This window comes from Podarcis cretensis (genome assembly GCF_951804945.1).
Source record: "Podarcis cretensis genome assembly, chromosome: 13".
Classification (NCBI taxonomy): domain Eukaryota; kingdom Metazoa; phylum Chordata; class Lepidosauria; order Squamata; family Lacertidae; genus Podarcis; species Podarcis cretensis.
In genome coordinates, this window is record NC_137182.1 from 36,989,313 (window position 1) to 37,005,219 (window position 15,907).

At 50.9% G+C, this 15,907-nt stretch overlaps 1 protein-coding gene across 2 annotated transcripts in view; it reads right to left on the reverse strand.

Annotated features, from left to right (window-relative positions):
• ALDH16A1 (aldehyde dehydrogenase 16 family member A1) overlaps positions 1 to 14,630 on the reverse strand; it is a 43,341-nt gene extending 28,711 nt beyond the window's left edge. Inside the window, exons 1-8 of one of the 2 annotated variants that reach the window (XM_079950504.1) lie at positions 12,597 to 13,894; positions 9,203 to 9,588; positions 6,009 to 6,111; positions 4,170 to 4,296; positions 3,192 to 3,370; positions 2,928 to 3,005; positions 1,832 to 2,016; positions 1,054 to 1,206 (exon numbers count right to left, since the gene is read on the reverse strand). In XM_079950504.1, coding sequence (XP_079806630.1) covers positions 1,054 to 1,206; positions 1,832 to 2,016; positions 2,928 to 3,005; positions 3,192 to 3,370; positions 4,170 to 4,296; positions 6,009 to 6,111; positions 9,203 to 9,588; positions 12,597 to 13,416 — 2,031 coding nt within the window. In that variant the 5' untranslated portion in view covers positions 13,417 to 13,894. Of the gene's footprint in view, positions 1 to 1,053; positions 1,207 to 1,831; positions 2,017 to 2,927; positions 3,006 to 3,191; positions 3,371 to 4,169; positions 4,297 to 6,008; positions 6,112 to 9,202; positions 9,589 to 12,596 lie in introns of both variants that reach the window. The other variant, XM_079950505.1, reaches the window with a different exon arrangement.
• Between the last annotated feature and the right edge of the window lie 1,277 nt (positions 14,631 to 15,907).

Genomic DNA, 15,907 nt, shown 5'->3' on the forward strand with positions numbered 1-15,907 from the left:
CAGGTTACAGACTCCACTAACCCAGAAACAGTGCTTCAGGTTAAGAACTTTGCTTCAGGATGAGAACAGAAATCGTGCTCCGGCGGCGCGGTAGCAACGGGAGGCCCCATTAGCTAAAGTGGTGCTTCAGGTTAAGAACAGTTTCAGGTTAAGAACAGACCTCCGGAATAAATTAAGTACTTAACCCGAGGTACCACTGTATGTGGTAACACCTGCCCAGCTTTGGAGAAACATTTTCTCTTCCACATGACTGAAAAACCGGTGAGAATTCCTACTACATCAGGGGTGAGGAAGCTCTTTAAACCCAAGGGCCACATTCCTTTCTGGGCAACCTTCCCAGGGCCACACGCCAGAGGAAAAAAGGGAGTGGAGCAACCTTTGTAGCGAACAGTTCTTTCTACACAGATCCACACACATCCCTCTCTATCCTCCATCCAGGCAAGGAAGAAGCATTAGCCAGAGTTCAAGGACTTCATTCCAGCCAGGCAAAAACGCTCAGGGGGTGGGTGGGAAGTAGGGTCAATGTTGCCTGAAGGAGGGAGTGTGGCCTGGAAAGAATCCTGAAGGCGACACGGAGAGGCTTGGGAAGGCCGCGTTCAGCTCCCACTCCTCAGCCAGTGTAGTGTAGTGGTTAAGAGCGGTGGACTCGTAATCTGGGGAACCGGGTTCGCGTCTCCGCTCCTCCACATGCAGCTGCTGGGTGACCTTGGGCCAGTCATGCTTCTTTGAAGTTTCTCAGCGCCACTCACCTCACAGAGTGTTTGTTGTGGGGGAAGAAGGGAAAGGAGAATGTGAGCCGCTTTGAGACTCCTGAAGGGGAGTGAAAGGCGGGATATCAAATCCAAATTCTTCTTCTTCTTCTTCTTCAGCAAGAGCCAAAACACCTACCAGAGGCCTGGCAAAATGTAGGGGCTGCCCCAGACCCGCAGGCTACTAGGTGCCAACTCTGTGGTAAAAAGGGAGGGGCCCTAGCGGTATGTTAATTCAATAAATAAGAATAATTTAAAAACGCTCGTTCTAGGCCTCAGTCTGCCTATCCTCAGTTCAACCTACCTGCCCCCAGTTCTGCCAGACGGCATCTACCAGCCCGTCGACGGCGCTGTCCAGGTCAGCTGAGTCAAAGATGATGAAGGGTGACTTCCCTCCGAGCTGCAGAGACAGCTTCTTGCCAGTCCCAGCGGTGGCCCGGCGCAGGCTGCGGCCCACCTGAAGCAATGGCAAAGGGTCAGTGCACATGAGTACATGGCTTTGCGTGTATTTAAGGTGGCACATTTATTTCAAAATATTCATGAGCTGCCTTTCGGAGCATCACTTTGTCAAGGCTGAACAATTTAGAGTTTGGCGTTGGACATAGCAAGCCCCGCAATATAACTCTCTATCAACGTTTAATCGGTAACGGGCAGCATGGCAGGGCTGTGCTGCTCACCCGGCTCCCTCCATCAGAGTCGCTGTGGCATACCGAGGCGGAAAAGGGGAGAGGAGAGGTTAGCACAGTGAATACCTGCCGGCAGGAGCACCGGAGGATTGGCTCTCCCAAGGAGTTTGCCCCACGCCAACCTTGCTGCCCCTCCTCCACCTGGTGTGCAGAAGCAACCCAGCAGGAAAGAAGCCATGTGAACAGTGCTGGCTGCTACTGCATCAAAAACGTAGGAAATGGAAAAGCAAAATTTCTGCAAATCCATCAGCTGCAAAGGAGCATGCTAACTGCACTCATGCATAAGCCGCAGGGACAGAATGTTGCAGCTCTCTGAAGGGTAATGGATACCGCAATTGTAAGGCCCCAGACCAGGGCTATTGTAAGCCACTTCTCTGAGGGGAGAGAAGCACTCACCTCGGCAGAGCCAGCAAAGGCCACTTTGTCAATGCCTGGGTGGGCGGCCAAAGCTTCTCCCAGACCCTGGTCGCCTGTGATGACGTTGAGGACCCCCGGAGGGAGCCCAGCCTGGGCGCAAACCTCAGCCAGGAGCAGAGCCGTCAGCCGGGTAGTGCTGGCTGGTTTCAGGACTATGGTGTTTCCTATATGGCAAGAAATGAGGGGCAGGTTGAGGGGAAGAGAGAGAGAGAGAAGGAGAAGATGTGAAGAAGAAAGCAAAGGAAATATCCAGCTTTGTAGTCTGCACTCCGCGTGGTCAACCAAGGAAAGAGAGCAAAGACTAGAATCACACATTCTGGTCCCTCGTTTTCTGTTTACAACCTCGCCTGCCAGGGATGCAGGAAGGCACATTGTTTCCCCTTCAGCTGGAACTAGGAGATTCACATCCATATGGGGACGCAGGAAGGCGACCAGTCAAAACTGGTGAAAAGCACTCCAGGCCACAGAGGCCACTTGTGCCTCACAGGGGTGTCAATTTGAATAAAAAATTGGGGGCCCCCAGTAAGCCCTGCATAATCGATCACCAGACATGCTGCATGAAAGGCAATGCTCAACAACTTTGTGGGGGGCTGGGCCCCTCAAATATTTTATTGGGGAGGGGAGCCAAAGGGACCTCGGCCCCTAGGAGTTGGCTCATATTCCAGGTGAATCCAGGAGTTATCTCAATGGGATACACCGTGCCCTGATATTTTACAGCTCCAGTTTCCACGTCTGTTTTTTTTAATAGTGGAAAAATAAGCCAGCATGTCAATGCAATATAAACCATTTTTATGCCAAGTTGACTTGGGAGGGCGCCTGCTAAAGGTTTGCAAAAGTATGAAATGGTGTGGAAAAGGTGGGGAGTGGGAGAGATTCTCCCACCCTCCACATGCCCACTTGTCACCAGAGCTCAAGAAAACTGACAGAACCGTGGAGCCTTCTTCCAAGTCGGCCGGCGAGCAGAGCAGAGATTTGAACCCGAGTCCCACCAGCTCTAGTCCAACCACTGTGCCACTCTTGTCACTTTTCTCAGGGTCAATAGATGCTCCCACTGCCCTCCCTCCATTTCACATACCCATGGCCAGCGCCGGACACACCTTCCAAGTCAGAGTCAGCAGCGGGAAACTCCTGGGAATGAGAGCTGCCACGACACCTATTGGAGGGAAGGTTGGGTTTTTATCGGACCTCTGGGCACAATTAGAAACCGCAGTGTTAAAAAAACAGGAAGAGGGCAGTGAGCTGAGGTGCTGCCATGTTCAGCGGGGAAAGGTGGGGCAAGGAGGAGGGAGGTGGAGGCCCCTCTCTGCCCTGGGAACACTATCCAGCCCCTCCAACTCACCGAGAGGCTTCCAGCCCTTCATCTCCACCTCCATCAGCTGGGCCCAGCCGGCGTGATGGTAAAAATGGCGGACGACCAAAGGCAGGTCTGCATCTCGGGCTTCCCGGATCAGCTTCCCACTGTCTAGGCTCTCAAGGAGACCGAGGAGCCGCTGGTGTTTCTGGATGGTCCTGGCCACGCTGGGGAGAGGGGGAAGAAGAGATGGCTACCAGTCAAGTGTAAGTAGGCCTCAGAGATTACGTAAAGGGCCTTTGTATATTTCATAGTAAAAAGGGGGAGCAGTGACACCTTAAGAGAAGAAGAGGAAGCAGGTCGCCTGTTTATGTGAGAGATGAGCATCCAAAATGCTAAGTACAGTGGTACCTCGGGATAAGAACTTAATTTGTTCTAGAGGTCCGTTCTTAACCTGAGGTACCACTTTAGCTAATGGGGAGTCCCGCTGCCGCTGCACCGCCACTGTGCGATTTCTGTTCTCATCCTGAAGCAAAGTTCTTAAACCAAGGTACTATTTCTGGGTTAGCAGAGTCTGTAACCTGAAGCATTTGTAACCTGAAACGTCTGTAACCTGAGGTACCACCGTAAAGGGCTGATACTCACAAGGGCTGCAACATTCCAAGAAAGGACCTTGTGAGGTCCGATACCTTGTGCCTGAGGCAGTTGTGCAAATTGACACAGTTATACCTGCTAATAACAGTCTTTTTGTGTTGTTAAGAGCAGCTGAGCAGTAGGCCTGCTCTGTTCCGCCGCTGCCTGCCTGGGAATTAAGTCAGTGTCTGTAAGAATGCTAGTCTTGCTGATAAATCTATATAACACATTAGTAACGTAATACCTAACAAGTGCAAAGGGCACCGTGAGTAAAAGTTATTGCTATCCAAACTTTGAAAGAGTGTCTTGCGCAGTTTTTATAGGAGGGAAACAGCAACAAACAAAAGAAGCCTAGGAAAAGTTTTCACAAGTCAGAAAAGGCTGGCCACTTACTTGTACAGGTGCCGGGCCCGGACATGGCCAGGGAGCTGGCTCCAAGTTCCGAACGCTTTTGTGGCAGCATCAACCGCTGCGTCCACGTCTTCTGTGCTGCCCTGAAGGGTGGTGGCCAGTGGCTCCCCTGTGGGGTGTGGAAGAAAGGAGAAGAGCTCTCTCTCACCACTCCCAGGGCTGGTTTTATAGCAAATCGTAAACTCTGCAAAGGCGTCAGCACAATGTGGATGGAAGGATGCAGAAGCCTTTTCAGGGATGGGGAATCTGCAGCCCCACCAGATGTTGTTGGTTTGCAATTCCCAGTACAGTGGTACCTCGGGTTAAGTACTTAATTTGTTCCGGAGGTCCGTACTTAACCTGAAATTGTTCTTAACCTGAAGCACCACTTTAGCTAATGGGGCCTCCTCCTGCTGCTGTGCCGCCAGAGCCCGATTTCTGTTCTCATCCTGAAGCAAAGTTATTAACCTGAAGCACTATTTCTGGGTTAGCGGAGTCTGTAACCTGAAGCGTATGTAACCTGAAGCATATGTAACCCGAGGTACCACTGTATCCTTGACCACCGGTCAGCCTGGTTGGGGCTGATGGGAGCTGGAGCCCAAACAACTTCTGGAGGGGCACAGCTCATCCCTGTTTTAAGCTAAGAAGAATCTGATAGTTGAAGACGATGATGAAGACAAAGAAGAAGAAGAAGAAGAAGAAGTGATTTCTCGTCCTCACTATTTTGGTCAAAGCAGTAACAACCATTCCAAACTGGAAACAAGAAGGGCAATGGAGGTGCCACTAGGCCCCTGGAAAAAGACTACACCTGGGTAATATCAATACTCAGAAAGAGCCTTTCAGCCTCAGCTTACCTTGGTTAGTAGCTCTGCAATGTGTTCCCTGCCCATCCTAACCTTCCCTGCCCAATCCACACCAATGCAGCTCAGAACCAAGATATGCAAATATACTTAGAAAACAGCTTGGATCTAACCATTACTACCTTCGGAATATAGGGGTATATGAGGTTCCTTTGCCAATTCCCCTCCCCCCCCCCGCAACACTTTCCACCATCCAAAAACCTGCTCCAGAGGGTTGTCGGGGTGGGGCGAGGGACCCTCTGGAACAGGGTAGAAGGTGGTGCTGGGGACTGAAGGGGGAGCTTCCCCGCCTCTTTCCACCAGGAAGATTCCCATTGCTAGATCAAAAGTCTTGTATGGATGGAGGACAACATCTAGATCCAAGCCACTGCTTGCACAAATAGCTTTTTCATCTCTGAACATCACAGGAACTGAGCTTTAAAATTCACACAAAGAATAACAGACAGCCCCACCAGACACCCCTGCAGCTTTTTGGAACTCTATGTTAAAAAAAAAAAAGCAGTGTCAGATTCTGTCTCTTAAAAAACCATGAATATTAATCTATTTGACAATTTGACTATTTGACAGCATCTGAAACAGGAATGGACAGAAGGCAGTTTGGGATCCACTGGGAGACCCCTGGATGATCTGCAAGAGACCTTTGGGATATTATGGTGTTATTGCAATGAATTCTGCCTACATGAGGCTGCTCTTGAAGACGACTCAGGAAAAGATATTTGTCCGAAATGCAGTGGACAGGTTACTAGCTTTTAAAACAGCTGCCTTGGCTGCCACTTTGTTTCTGAGTCAAATTCAAAATGCTCACATTAGTGTTTAAAGCCCTAAAAAATCAGGCCCCACACAGACTGCCTCTTTCCCTACAGAGACCCCATGGGTGTAAAAATCAGTGGAGGAAGCTCTTTTGGTTGTCCGCAGAAGCTTGGGGAGAGGGCATGCTCTGTGGCAACCCCTAAGCTGTGGAGCTCATCTCATCTGCCTCTACCTGTGGTAGGATTCTTGGTGGTGCAGGTCTCCCTTCCGTCTGGCTTCAGCCATTCTCCGCCTATGAAATGCCCGAAACTACGGCCGTGGGATTCCAGCCAGATCTAAAAAGTAAGGGGGTGGGGAGAGAAAACAAAAAATTAAAGGGACACCCAGGTTTGTGAACACCATCTTTCTTCTTTTCAAACAGACCTTAAGAACTTGAATGTATCACCAAAAGTGTGCTGGGCTTTTAAAACTGCTGCCGTATTTATTTTGCAATTGGATGCTTCTGCATGTCTTTTAGAAATGAGTTTAACTGGGCCTGTAAGGCTGCATAAGCCCTTCTTAAACAAGCAAATAGAAGATGTCTTCCCCACATTCTTCCTCACATACAAAGCAATGCCGCTTTCAAGATATGGCCACAGACCCTCCAAGTGTCCCTATTTTCCAGGGACGTCCCTTATTTAGAGAAGCTATCCTGGTTTCTGATTTGATCCCAGAATGTACCACTTTTCTTCAGGAAGTCCCTATTTTCATTGGAGAAATGTTGGAGGGTCTGGAGCTATCTGATCCCCGATCCCCAGCAATCCTGTATAGGCAAGTTTTGTTAATGCAGTGGTGCCCCGCAAGACGAATGCCTCGCAAGACGAAAAACCCGCTAGACGTTTTCCGTTTTGGAGGCGCTTCGCAAAACGAATTTCCCTATGGGCTTGCTTCACAAGACGAAATGTCTTGCGAGTTTTTCCGACTTTCCCCCCTTTCCCCCCCCTTTTTCTAAGCCGCTTATCCGCTAAGCTGATAAGCCGCTAATAGCACTAATCCGCTAAGCCGTCAATGGGCTTGCTTCGCAAGACAAAAAAACCGCTAGACGAAGAGAATCGCGGAACGGATTCTTTTCGTCTTGCGAGGCACCACTGTGTTTAATTATGTTTTTATATGTCGGAAGTTGTCCAGAGTGGCTGGAGGTCCCCAGTAACATGTGTGGGTATAAATGGTAAAATTATCATTGTGGAGTGGGATGTCCCTGTTTTCATTGGAGAAATGATGGAGAGCATGTGCCGGCTGCAATTCACAGGAAGTATTCATCCATCCCACCCCACAACCCAAAGTACTGCCATATGCAAATCTACACAGATCCAAGCTATTAATTAATGGATCCAATCAGCTAAAGCTTAAACGATTAATCAACCAACAGCACAATCCTGTGCAAGCTAATTTGGAACTAAACCAGATCAAAGGAGCTTATTTTTAGGTCGAGTGAGCAAAGGACAGCAGTGATGGAACTCCTTAATCAAGCGAAGAAGAGGCCATAGCTCAGTGGTAGAGCATCTGCTTTGCATGCAGAAGGCCCCAGGTTCGATCCCCGATATCTCTGGTCAGAAAAGAGCCCTGCCTGAAACCACTGCTAGTAGACAATGCTGAGCTAGATCAGCCAAGGGTCTGAATCAGTGGAAGGTGACCAACAATGATGCTACAACCTGGCAGGAGAGGGACAGCCAACCACATGCTTTGGTTCAAACCCTGGTTGACAGCCAGTGATGGGGAAAGACCACTGACACCCCCCCAGGGGCTGCCAGACAGAGCAGACAATACTGGGCCAGGTGTAGGGATGGGAGGATGAATTTGTTCAGTCTACACTTCAAGCCTAATTTGCTAAACCTGAACTTAGGCTAGGTACACAACATACATTTAAAGCACCGACCGACACACACACACACACAGCAAGAATCCTGGGAGTTGCAGTGTATCCCTCAATGTGCCACAATTCCCAGCATCCATAAACTACAGGATTATTGGGTGTGTACGCTTTAAATGTGCTGTGTGTATACAGCCATTTATTTGGATGGAAACACAGCTATCGATAGGATTAAATCTGTGATGCGGTTTTAGTTCAGAAAATGTGCAAAAAAAAAAAAAGAGGCATATTTTCTGGAAAGGAATACACAGAAAAATGTGTATTTTTTGGAAATGCATGTTTTTAAAATGTGGGTTTTGGGTGCGCTTCTTTTTATAAAAAACGATCCACAAAAACCGGGAAGACGACTGAGCACACGGAAAACTGAACAAGGAAGACAGATGGGCTGGTGGATAAACAGCCTGGTATTGAGGCATCCTGCAAGGGCCCTGAGACTTGTGCCATCACTGGGTCGGCCAAAGGCTTCCAGCCGATTGTACCCCAGACCATCCTCTGGATTTGATGAGGCAGGAGGGAGTTGCAATGTGCGCTGCTTAGAGACCACAGGAAGAGACATAAGTCCAGGGGTGTTAACCTGAATGCTCAACTTTTCATTTACCTACTCAAGGGTCTACAGTCTGTTCCAGCTATAGGTGGGTGAATGCATGCATGCTCTCTCTCTCACTCACTCGCCCTTCCTATTGTGGGCTGTTGTTTGGTCATTATGTGCTTGCTGTATTTTGACAGATCCACCTGCCTCTGCACACCAGAGACAGAGACTCAACCACATTGGCAAGGTCACTTCAAAAAGAACATGTCTAAAGAAAGAAATAATCTACTGCCACAATGATTACATGGGTCTCTGCTTTCTTTTTTGTTCACAGCCTCTACTTATATTTTGTTTAAACGATCAAGGGTTTTAAGGCTACAGCCATTCATGGAACTGCCAATCACAACAGAGGCTGGCCCTTTAAGACCAGTGGGGCACTGCCCCACCAACCTCACTCTGCCCTCTGCCAATCCCCACCTGCCTGCCTTCTTACTGACAACAACCAGTCCTGAGGATGGCCTCCTCCTCCTTAGTCTCAGTGTTGGCCCTTATAGAACTCAGCAGGAAGAGGAGGGCAAAAGCAGAATCAGCTGGCCTGCCATTGTCTCTGGCGCCACCTACTGACGGACTCCCTGCCTTCCGCCCTACCAACACAATGGGCACCAACCACTGATGACTTATAACCCTGAGATCACTGGTTAAGAGGCTTTTAGAATGTTTTCAGATTTTTTCCAAAAGCTGTTTTCAGGTTTTATTTTGAAAGGTTTTATTGCTGCTGTGCCTGCTGCCTGGGGCTCCTTCGGGAGGAAGGGCAGGATATCTCTCAAATAAATAATAGCAGTAAGATCAGAGAAGCCCTAAGAAAGGGCACTTTGGTGATTCTAAGGAACTGGAAAAAATTGACTTAGGGTGGGGACTGGGGATCTGGACTCCTGGGTTCTCCGAAAAAGGAGCAGAGGTCCTATCAGGCTGCTACAGCGCAGGCAACCTTTAAGAGGAGGGGCTCTTGAACGCTGGTGTCTTTCCGAGGTCCTCCTTCAGGGTCCTTGCAGAGCTCCCTGCTCCAGCTCTCCTCCTTGACTTGCCGAGGCCCATCTGCCTCCCTGCCGTCTCCAGCTGCCTCTCGCTCCTTCTGGCTCTTGGCCCACATCTGGCGGATCCAGTCCATCTCGGCTGTCCACAGCCTCCGGTCCTTCTCCCGCTGGGCTTTCTCCTCCTCCCACAAGCCCTGGAACAGCTTCTCCCTCTCCCGGAAGTGTGCCCGGATGTCCCGCACGAGATCATCAAACTTGTCGTCCCGGGGCCTCTTCCTCCTGTTGCGGAGCTGAGCCAGCTTCTCCCGAGTGCTCAGCAGGGTCCGTGGCCTGGAGAAAACTGCAGGGGGAAGGAGTTATTTAATTTTTGCAACATGCTTTATGTGTGGCTGCCCTGGTACCTGCTCTAGAAGCTGCAGTTAGTGCAAGGACTGCTCACAGCAGCAAGCTACCAGAAACATGTTCCTTATCTGCAGAGGATCGCTGTTGCCAATTTGCCAATGGGCCAACTCTGAGGTTGTGGTGCTGAAAGCCCTAAGGAGCTTGGGCCCAAACTCAAGCAGACAGCTGGATAGCTCAGTTGGTTAGAGCACATTGCTCACAATGCCAAGGTGGTAGGTTTGATTCCCCATAAAGGACAGTTGCATATTGCTGCATTCCAGGAGATTGGACTAAATGGTCCTCAGATTCCCTTCCAACTCTATGATCTCTATATGTGATATCACATACCCAACCCAGCCCAATGTCACCATTGGGGGAATAAAGCATCACAGATTCTATATGAAATAGCACCACCATCAGGTCAGTTGACAAAACTACACATAAACCAGGATAAAATCCAACCCATCTCTAAGAGGCAAACTAAGGCCTGGGGGCCGGATACGGCCCAATCGCCTTCCAAATCTGGCCTGCAGACAGTCTGGGAATCAGCGTCTTTTTACATGAGTAGAATGTGTCTGTTTATTTAAAATGCATCTCTGGGTTATTTGTGGGGCATAGGAATTTTGGTTTCCCCCCCCCTTCCAAAATATAGTCCGGCCCCCCACAAGGTCTGAGGGACAGTGGACCGGCCCCCTGCTGAAAAAGTTTTCTGACCCCTGGCTAAGAGCCTCAGTGCAGTACAGGCAACTGCTGATCACTTCGACTTGCCCGTTTACCTCTGGCAATTAAATAATAATAATTGTGTAAAGTTGAGGAGGGTTGGTTCTTTTTCTCTTCCTCTATTCTCCAGAACAACAGCTTGCCCACATGGGTTACATGGATTAAGTAACCTGCAAGGCTGCTTTTATGAAGCGTAGCTGTGAATTGTAGATTCCTTACATTCTCCCAGAAAATATTTAAGAATTGGAAAGCAGTCCAATCACACCCCAAGTGGCATTATATTGATTTTTTTTAAAAAAGAGAAAGATGCAAGATGGAAAATAGTGGGGCAAGAATGACCTCATAAAGACACAGTTGGTTCATTCAACCTAAGACGCCCCTCACCTCTTTGCTTCGGAGACAAGCTTTGTACATAAGCCCACCAAGGTTATTAGCCTGCAAAAAAACAAATGTACTAGCCTTGAGGCTAGGGAGGGAGATACAGAGAACCCCACCCTCCTCTTCCGGAAGCAGACTGCATTTCTATGAAGGGGCTTCCCTCATCTGGAAGCTTGTCTTGTTCCTGCACTGGGCACAGAGGATGGATGAGGTCCCATCACTTCTTCACCAACCCACTCACTTGCCTGCCTTCCCGTCCTCGTTGCCCAAGGCGAGTGGGTAACGCCTTAAAATTCAAGGTTCTATTTTGCATTCCAATGATATTCCACTTACTCTGATCATCTAAATATAATACAGTAGCAAAAACAGACCATGGAATAACAAACTGATACCACGAACAGGATGCAGAATTGTGGGTTTTTTAAAAAGAGTGATTTCAGGATATTGGCTGGGATATTAATAGGTTGGTATTTTTTACGTTTCCTGGTTTTTAGCCTGGATTGGCTCCAACACACATAGATATTTTAGGAAAGCTTTCAGGGTTTTAAGTTCAGCATCCCTTTGGCCATCAGAGCCCAATAGCCAGCACATGTCTATGTTCCTATTATGAGAAAAAAGACTAGGCAGAGACCAGTTTGAAGGAAAAGGTTATGGGCCAAGATTCCTGGGGGCACAGATTTCTCTTTATACCGAGTCTGATCCACTGGATGCGTCTAGCTCAATACTGTCCACACTGACTGACAGTAGCTCTCCAGGTTATCAGGCAGAAGTCCTTCCAGCATTACCTGCAGATGCCGGCGACCAAACCTGGGACCTTCTGCTATGCAGAGGAGATGAATGACCACTTAAGCAACTCAGTGCCCACGGAAAGGAGGGAGTTTGAAAGCCAGGCAGGAATCTTGGGCATTCTGGAAGGCGGTGATACCTAGCAGTTGTCAGCAGGAAGGTGAAGGAAGGACTGCTTAGGAGCCTTAGGAAACTAAGGGATGTAGTGCTTTTGGAAAGAGCTACCCCAGAATCCTGAGCCTCAAGAAAGGTAGAGGTGGTCAATAGTGTCAAGCCAGATAATCAGGAAGGCGGGTGGGTGATGGGTGGGAAGGAAGAAAGCTGCCAAGATTTCCTGGGTTCTCCAGTAGGAAGTGGGTTTAGAAGGGATGCCACGTTGGGAAGGTGGGTGCAGGGAAAGGGAGCGCGGTCAGGTCATCAGGGTTTCCCGGGCCAGGTAGAAAGAAGCCATTTATTGGGGAAACCTTGGGAGTGGACGCAGGTGGCGCTGTGCGTTAAAGCCTCAGCGCCTAGGACTTGCCGATCGAAAGGTCGGCGGTTCGAATCCCTGCGGCGGGGTGCGCTCCCGCTGCTCGGTCCCAGCGCCTGCCAACCTAGCAGTTCAAAAGCACCTCCGGGTGCAAGTAGATAAATAGGGACCGCTTACCAGCGGGAAGGTAAACGGCGTTTCCGTGTGTGGCTCTGGCTCTGGCCAGAGCAGCGATGTCACGCTGGCCACGTGACCCGGAAGTGTCTCCGGACAGCGCTGGCCCCTGGCCTCTTAAGTGAGATGGGCGCACAACCCCAGAGTCTGTCAAGACTGGCCCGTACGGGCAGGGGTACCTTTACCTTTACCTGGGAGTGGAAATGTGGGGAAGCTATGAGACAGGATTCCTGGCTTCAGTGTCATTAGGAACAGAGTGCAAGGCAATTCTGACAACCTGGGCATCAGGGCTGCAGCACTAGCTGAGGGCTGGATAGTAAAGAGTTGAGGACCAGGACTCCTGGGTTCTCCGGAGAGGAGCCTCGGGATATAAATATAAATAAAATCATGTGTCACATATATTCCTCCCATCCAAAAACTCCGCCTCTCGCTCCACTCACCTCTCCGGTTCAGCCCTGGTCTCCAAGGAGCCTCCAAGTGCGCCCGGCTCTCCCGGCGAAGGAGAGGCTGGTCCGCCCCGCCGGGGGTCTCCACGTGGGCGTCCTCCTGACCGTAGAGGTAGGCTCCGCCTCCGCCCCGGAGGCCGCTCTCTTCTCTCCCGGGACTTTTCTCCTCCTTGACGATCCCGCCTGCCACGTGGTGGTGGAGGGCCGGGTCCTCGGAGTGGAGCAAGCCCCCGACCCCTGCCTGGGAGGAGGACGACGACGAGGCGGCGGCGGCGGCGGCGGCTGCTACCGCGGAGGAGGAAGGCTCGCCCTGCGGATCCCCGTCGCTGCCGTCGGTCACCGACACCTGGGTCCACGCGTACTCGTCTTCGTGGAGCTCGGGGTCGAGCTCGGGGTCGCTCTCCTCCTTGATCACCACCTGGCACCAGGGCGCCGCGCCTCCGCCCCCTCCGTTGCCGCCACTCCCGCCGCTGCCCAGGATGGCGTCGAGTTCGTGGAAGAAGCGGCACCTCTGGCGGGCGATGCCGTCCTGCAGCTTGGCTTGCTTGTAACTCTTCTTCAGGTCTTTGCCTTTGGTCCGGCACTGGTCCTCGTCGCGGAAATAGCCTTTCTCCGCCATCCGCTCCGAGATCCACTGGTAGACGTCGGCATTCCGGTGGCAGCGGTTCAGCTGCGTCTGGATCCCTTCCTCCCCCCACAGGGCGAGGAAATCCAGCGTCTCCCGGTGGCTCCAAGTGGCTGCCCGGGTGCGGGGCACTTTGGGGCGATCCGCGCCCTTGGGGCCCAGGAAGGAAGAAGGGGAAGGCGAGGACATGCCCGCGATGGGAAAGGACCGGGGATTATAAGAATTATAATAATAAAAGCAATCATATAATAAAATGGAATGGAATAGGGGGTACCCCCAGCTCGGTTTAATGAGGAGCCTAACCCCGGTGCACGCTGGGATACAGCCCCCTCCCTAACCCAGAAGACCGAGCGAGGCGGAGTAAGAGGGGCGGGTACCTCCGCGGTAGCACGTAACCCGAGGTGGGACTTACCACGGGCGCGCTGGCCAATGGGCGCGCAGTATGCATATGACCCTGATTCAAATCGGGCCGCTCGGCCACGCCTGTTGGAAGAGAACCTCTCTTTGCCCCCGCGAAGCAGAGAGCGGGGCGCTGAACCTCCCGGGGAACCCAGGAGTCCGAGCGCAGCTTCGTCTACCTCGCCTCCTTCGGGCGCTCTGCTCCTTCAACGCAGCAGATCCCTGCACGGCACGGACTAGTCCCCCCCCCCCCAAAGGATAGCTAGTCTAGCTGCAGCCCAGCAAGAAAAGCATAGTTTGGGGCTTGCAAATCCGCAGCAGAACCCGCCCCCCCCCCCGTTAGTTCCTGTGTTCTCTCAAGGGGCGGGGAGGATGTCCTACACGGCGTTGGGATGCAGAGGTGCATTGACATTCAGACGAGACGAGAGAAAGGAGCGAAGCGGGAGCTTTGCCAGGATTCGAGCACGGGCGAGACTTTGCTTCCCATTCTAAGGGTGTTTTGTGCGCTGCAGCAAGGATCGACTGGACTCCTGGGTTCTACAGGGGATCCAGCTCTCTTAGTTGGAGTTGACGTTGCAGCACGCGCCAGTTCTTCCGCGTCCCTTTTCCTAAATGCAGACTTAAATAACAGTAATAGTTGAAACGTGCCTCCGTGAAGAGGGAGACCTTTAGAGCTCGGATAGTCAACGACACCCACGTGAGAGGCGGCGAGTCCAGCCAGCAGAGACCGCTGGCTCAGCAGAGGAGCGAAGGTCAGGGCTGGAGAGCGGCGGGGAAGAGAGGGGCAAAGACCAGGGCAAAGGGCGGCGGGCTCTGGGGAGGGAAGGCAGACCCTCCCCTAGACCCTCCTGTTTGCGATCTGCTCCCGCTCCCGCCCTGCTTACTAAATAGCCTTTGCTTTTGAAGAAAAGAAATCCCGCTTGGAGCCACACTTTTCTCCTCTTCCAACATCTCCCTGAATTCCTAACCCCCACCGGATCCCTCTCCCGCGCTCTCCTCTTCGGGGACCCAGGCGTCCGGGGGGGCGCCTCCCAGCCTGCTTCCCTTACCTGGGCTGCCCCAGTGCCCTCTGGGACAGGCCCATACTCCATGGAGCTGTAGATATCGGGCACTGAAGGGGCCCCGCGCCTGCTGCCGCCTCCGGCCGCCGTTGCTGAGCCAGCCATGGGCACTAATTGGGCTGCTTCCCCCTAGATAGTTGAACTAAGCACCAGCCAGGCTTAACATTCAGCCACCCGCCCCCTTTAAGGCGGCCCTTCCGGACTCCTGGCTTCCATAGAGACTGGGAGGTGGAGAGAAGGGACGCATTGGCACCATAGAGATGGAGAGGGAAGAGGTATATTGCTGTCACAGGGCTAGAAAAAAAAGAGAAAAAGTCTTTATAACCTTTTAAGTGTTCTTATAAACTTTCATGACTACAGACGAGGCTTCCTGGTTACTTTTTATTTTGTTTACAACAAAATGAAATGCATAACAAGGAAAACCCTCCAACACTGAGGTTGCATCTTCTTGGTTACTTTTGAAAGCTGTTTTGTTTGCTAGTTGGGATTATAAATATCAGCTACCCTTCGGAATCAACAGCGAAATCCAGGATTTTGGCGTGAATTGGATTGATTGGCCAGAGGTTATTGCCTCACCCTTCCACACCCTCCCATCCCAAGAGAGAAAAAATCAGAGCTCAGCCTTACAGAGCAATCCAAGGCTCCCTGGTAAGTGTGTATAGGATTTAACCTTTATTATCTCAACACTGCAGGTTACAGGGGAGGAGCTGAGAGACAGAGAGGAGTTATGACAAGCCCGCAATGTATTCTAATATTCTTACATACTTAGGAACATATACCAAAGCCTGGCTATTGGTCTATTTGAAGAATCTGGTTTGTTATATAAATGGTGTTTTGTATTAAAATGCTTGCATTGCCACCCCCACCCCCCAATTATTTCACCCAACCTTTTAGAAGCCTATTTTGACATTAAACAGCATTTAAGGAAATAAACTCCCCCCCCCCAGTATTAGCATTAAAACAAAATAAATTAAACGCAACAACAAATTGCTGCTCTTCCATGACACCAAAAGCTCACTCTTGTCTAATAGCGCGCCCAGCCCCGCATTAATCCAAAGGAAAACCCCGAATCTAACCGGATGTTTGAGATGCTAGTCTAACATTTGTCTGACCTCGCGTCCTTAACTCTATGGAGTTCCTGCATCCTCAATACAGAGCGCCGAGATAGGAAGCCTATGAGAAAGAGGCAAAGAGAACTCGACTTCCGGTCCCGCTTCTCC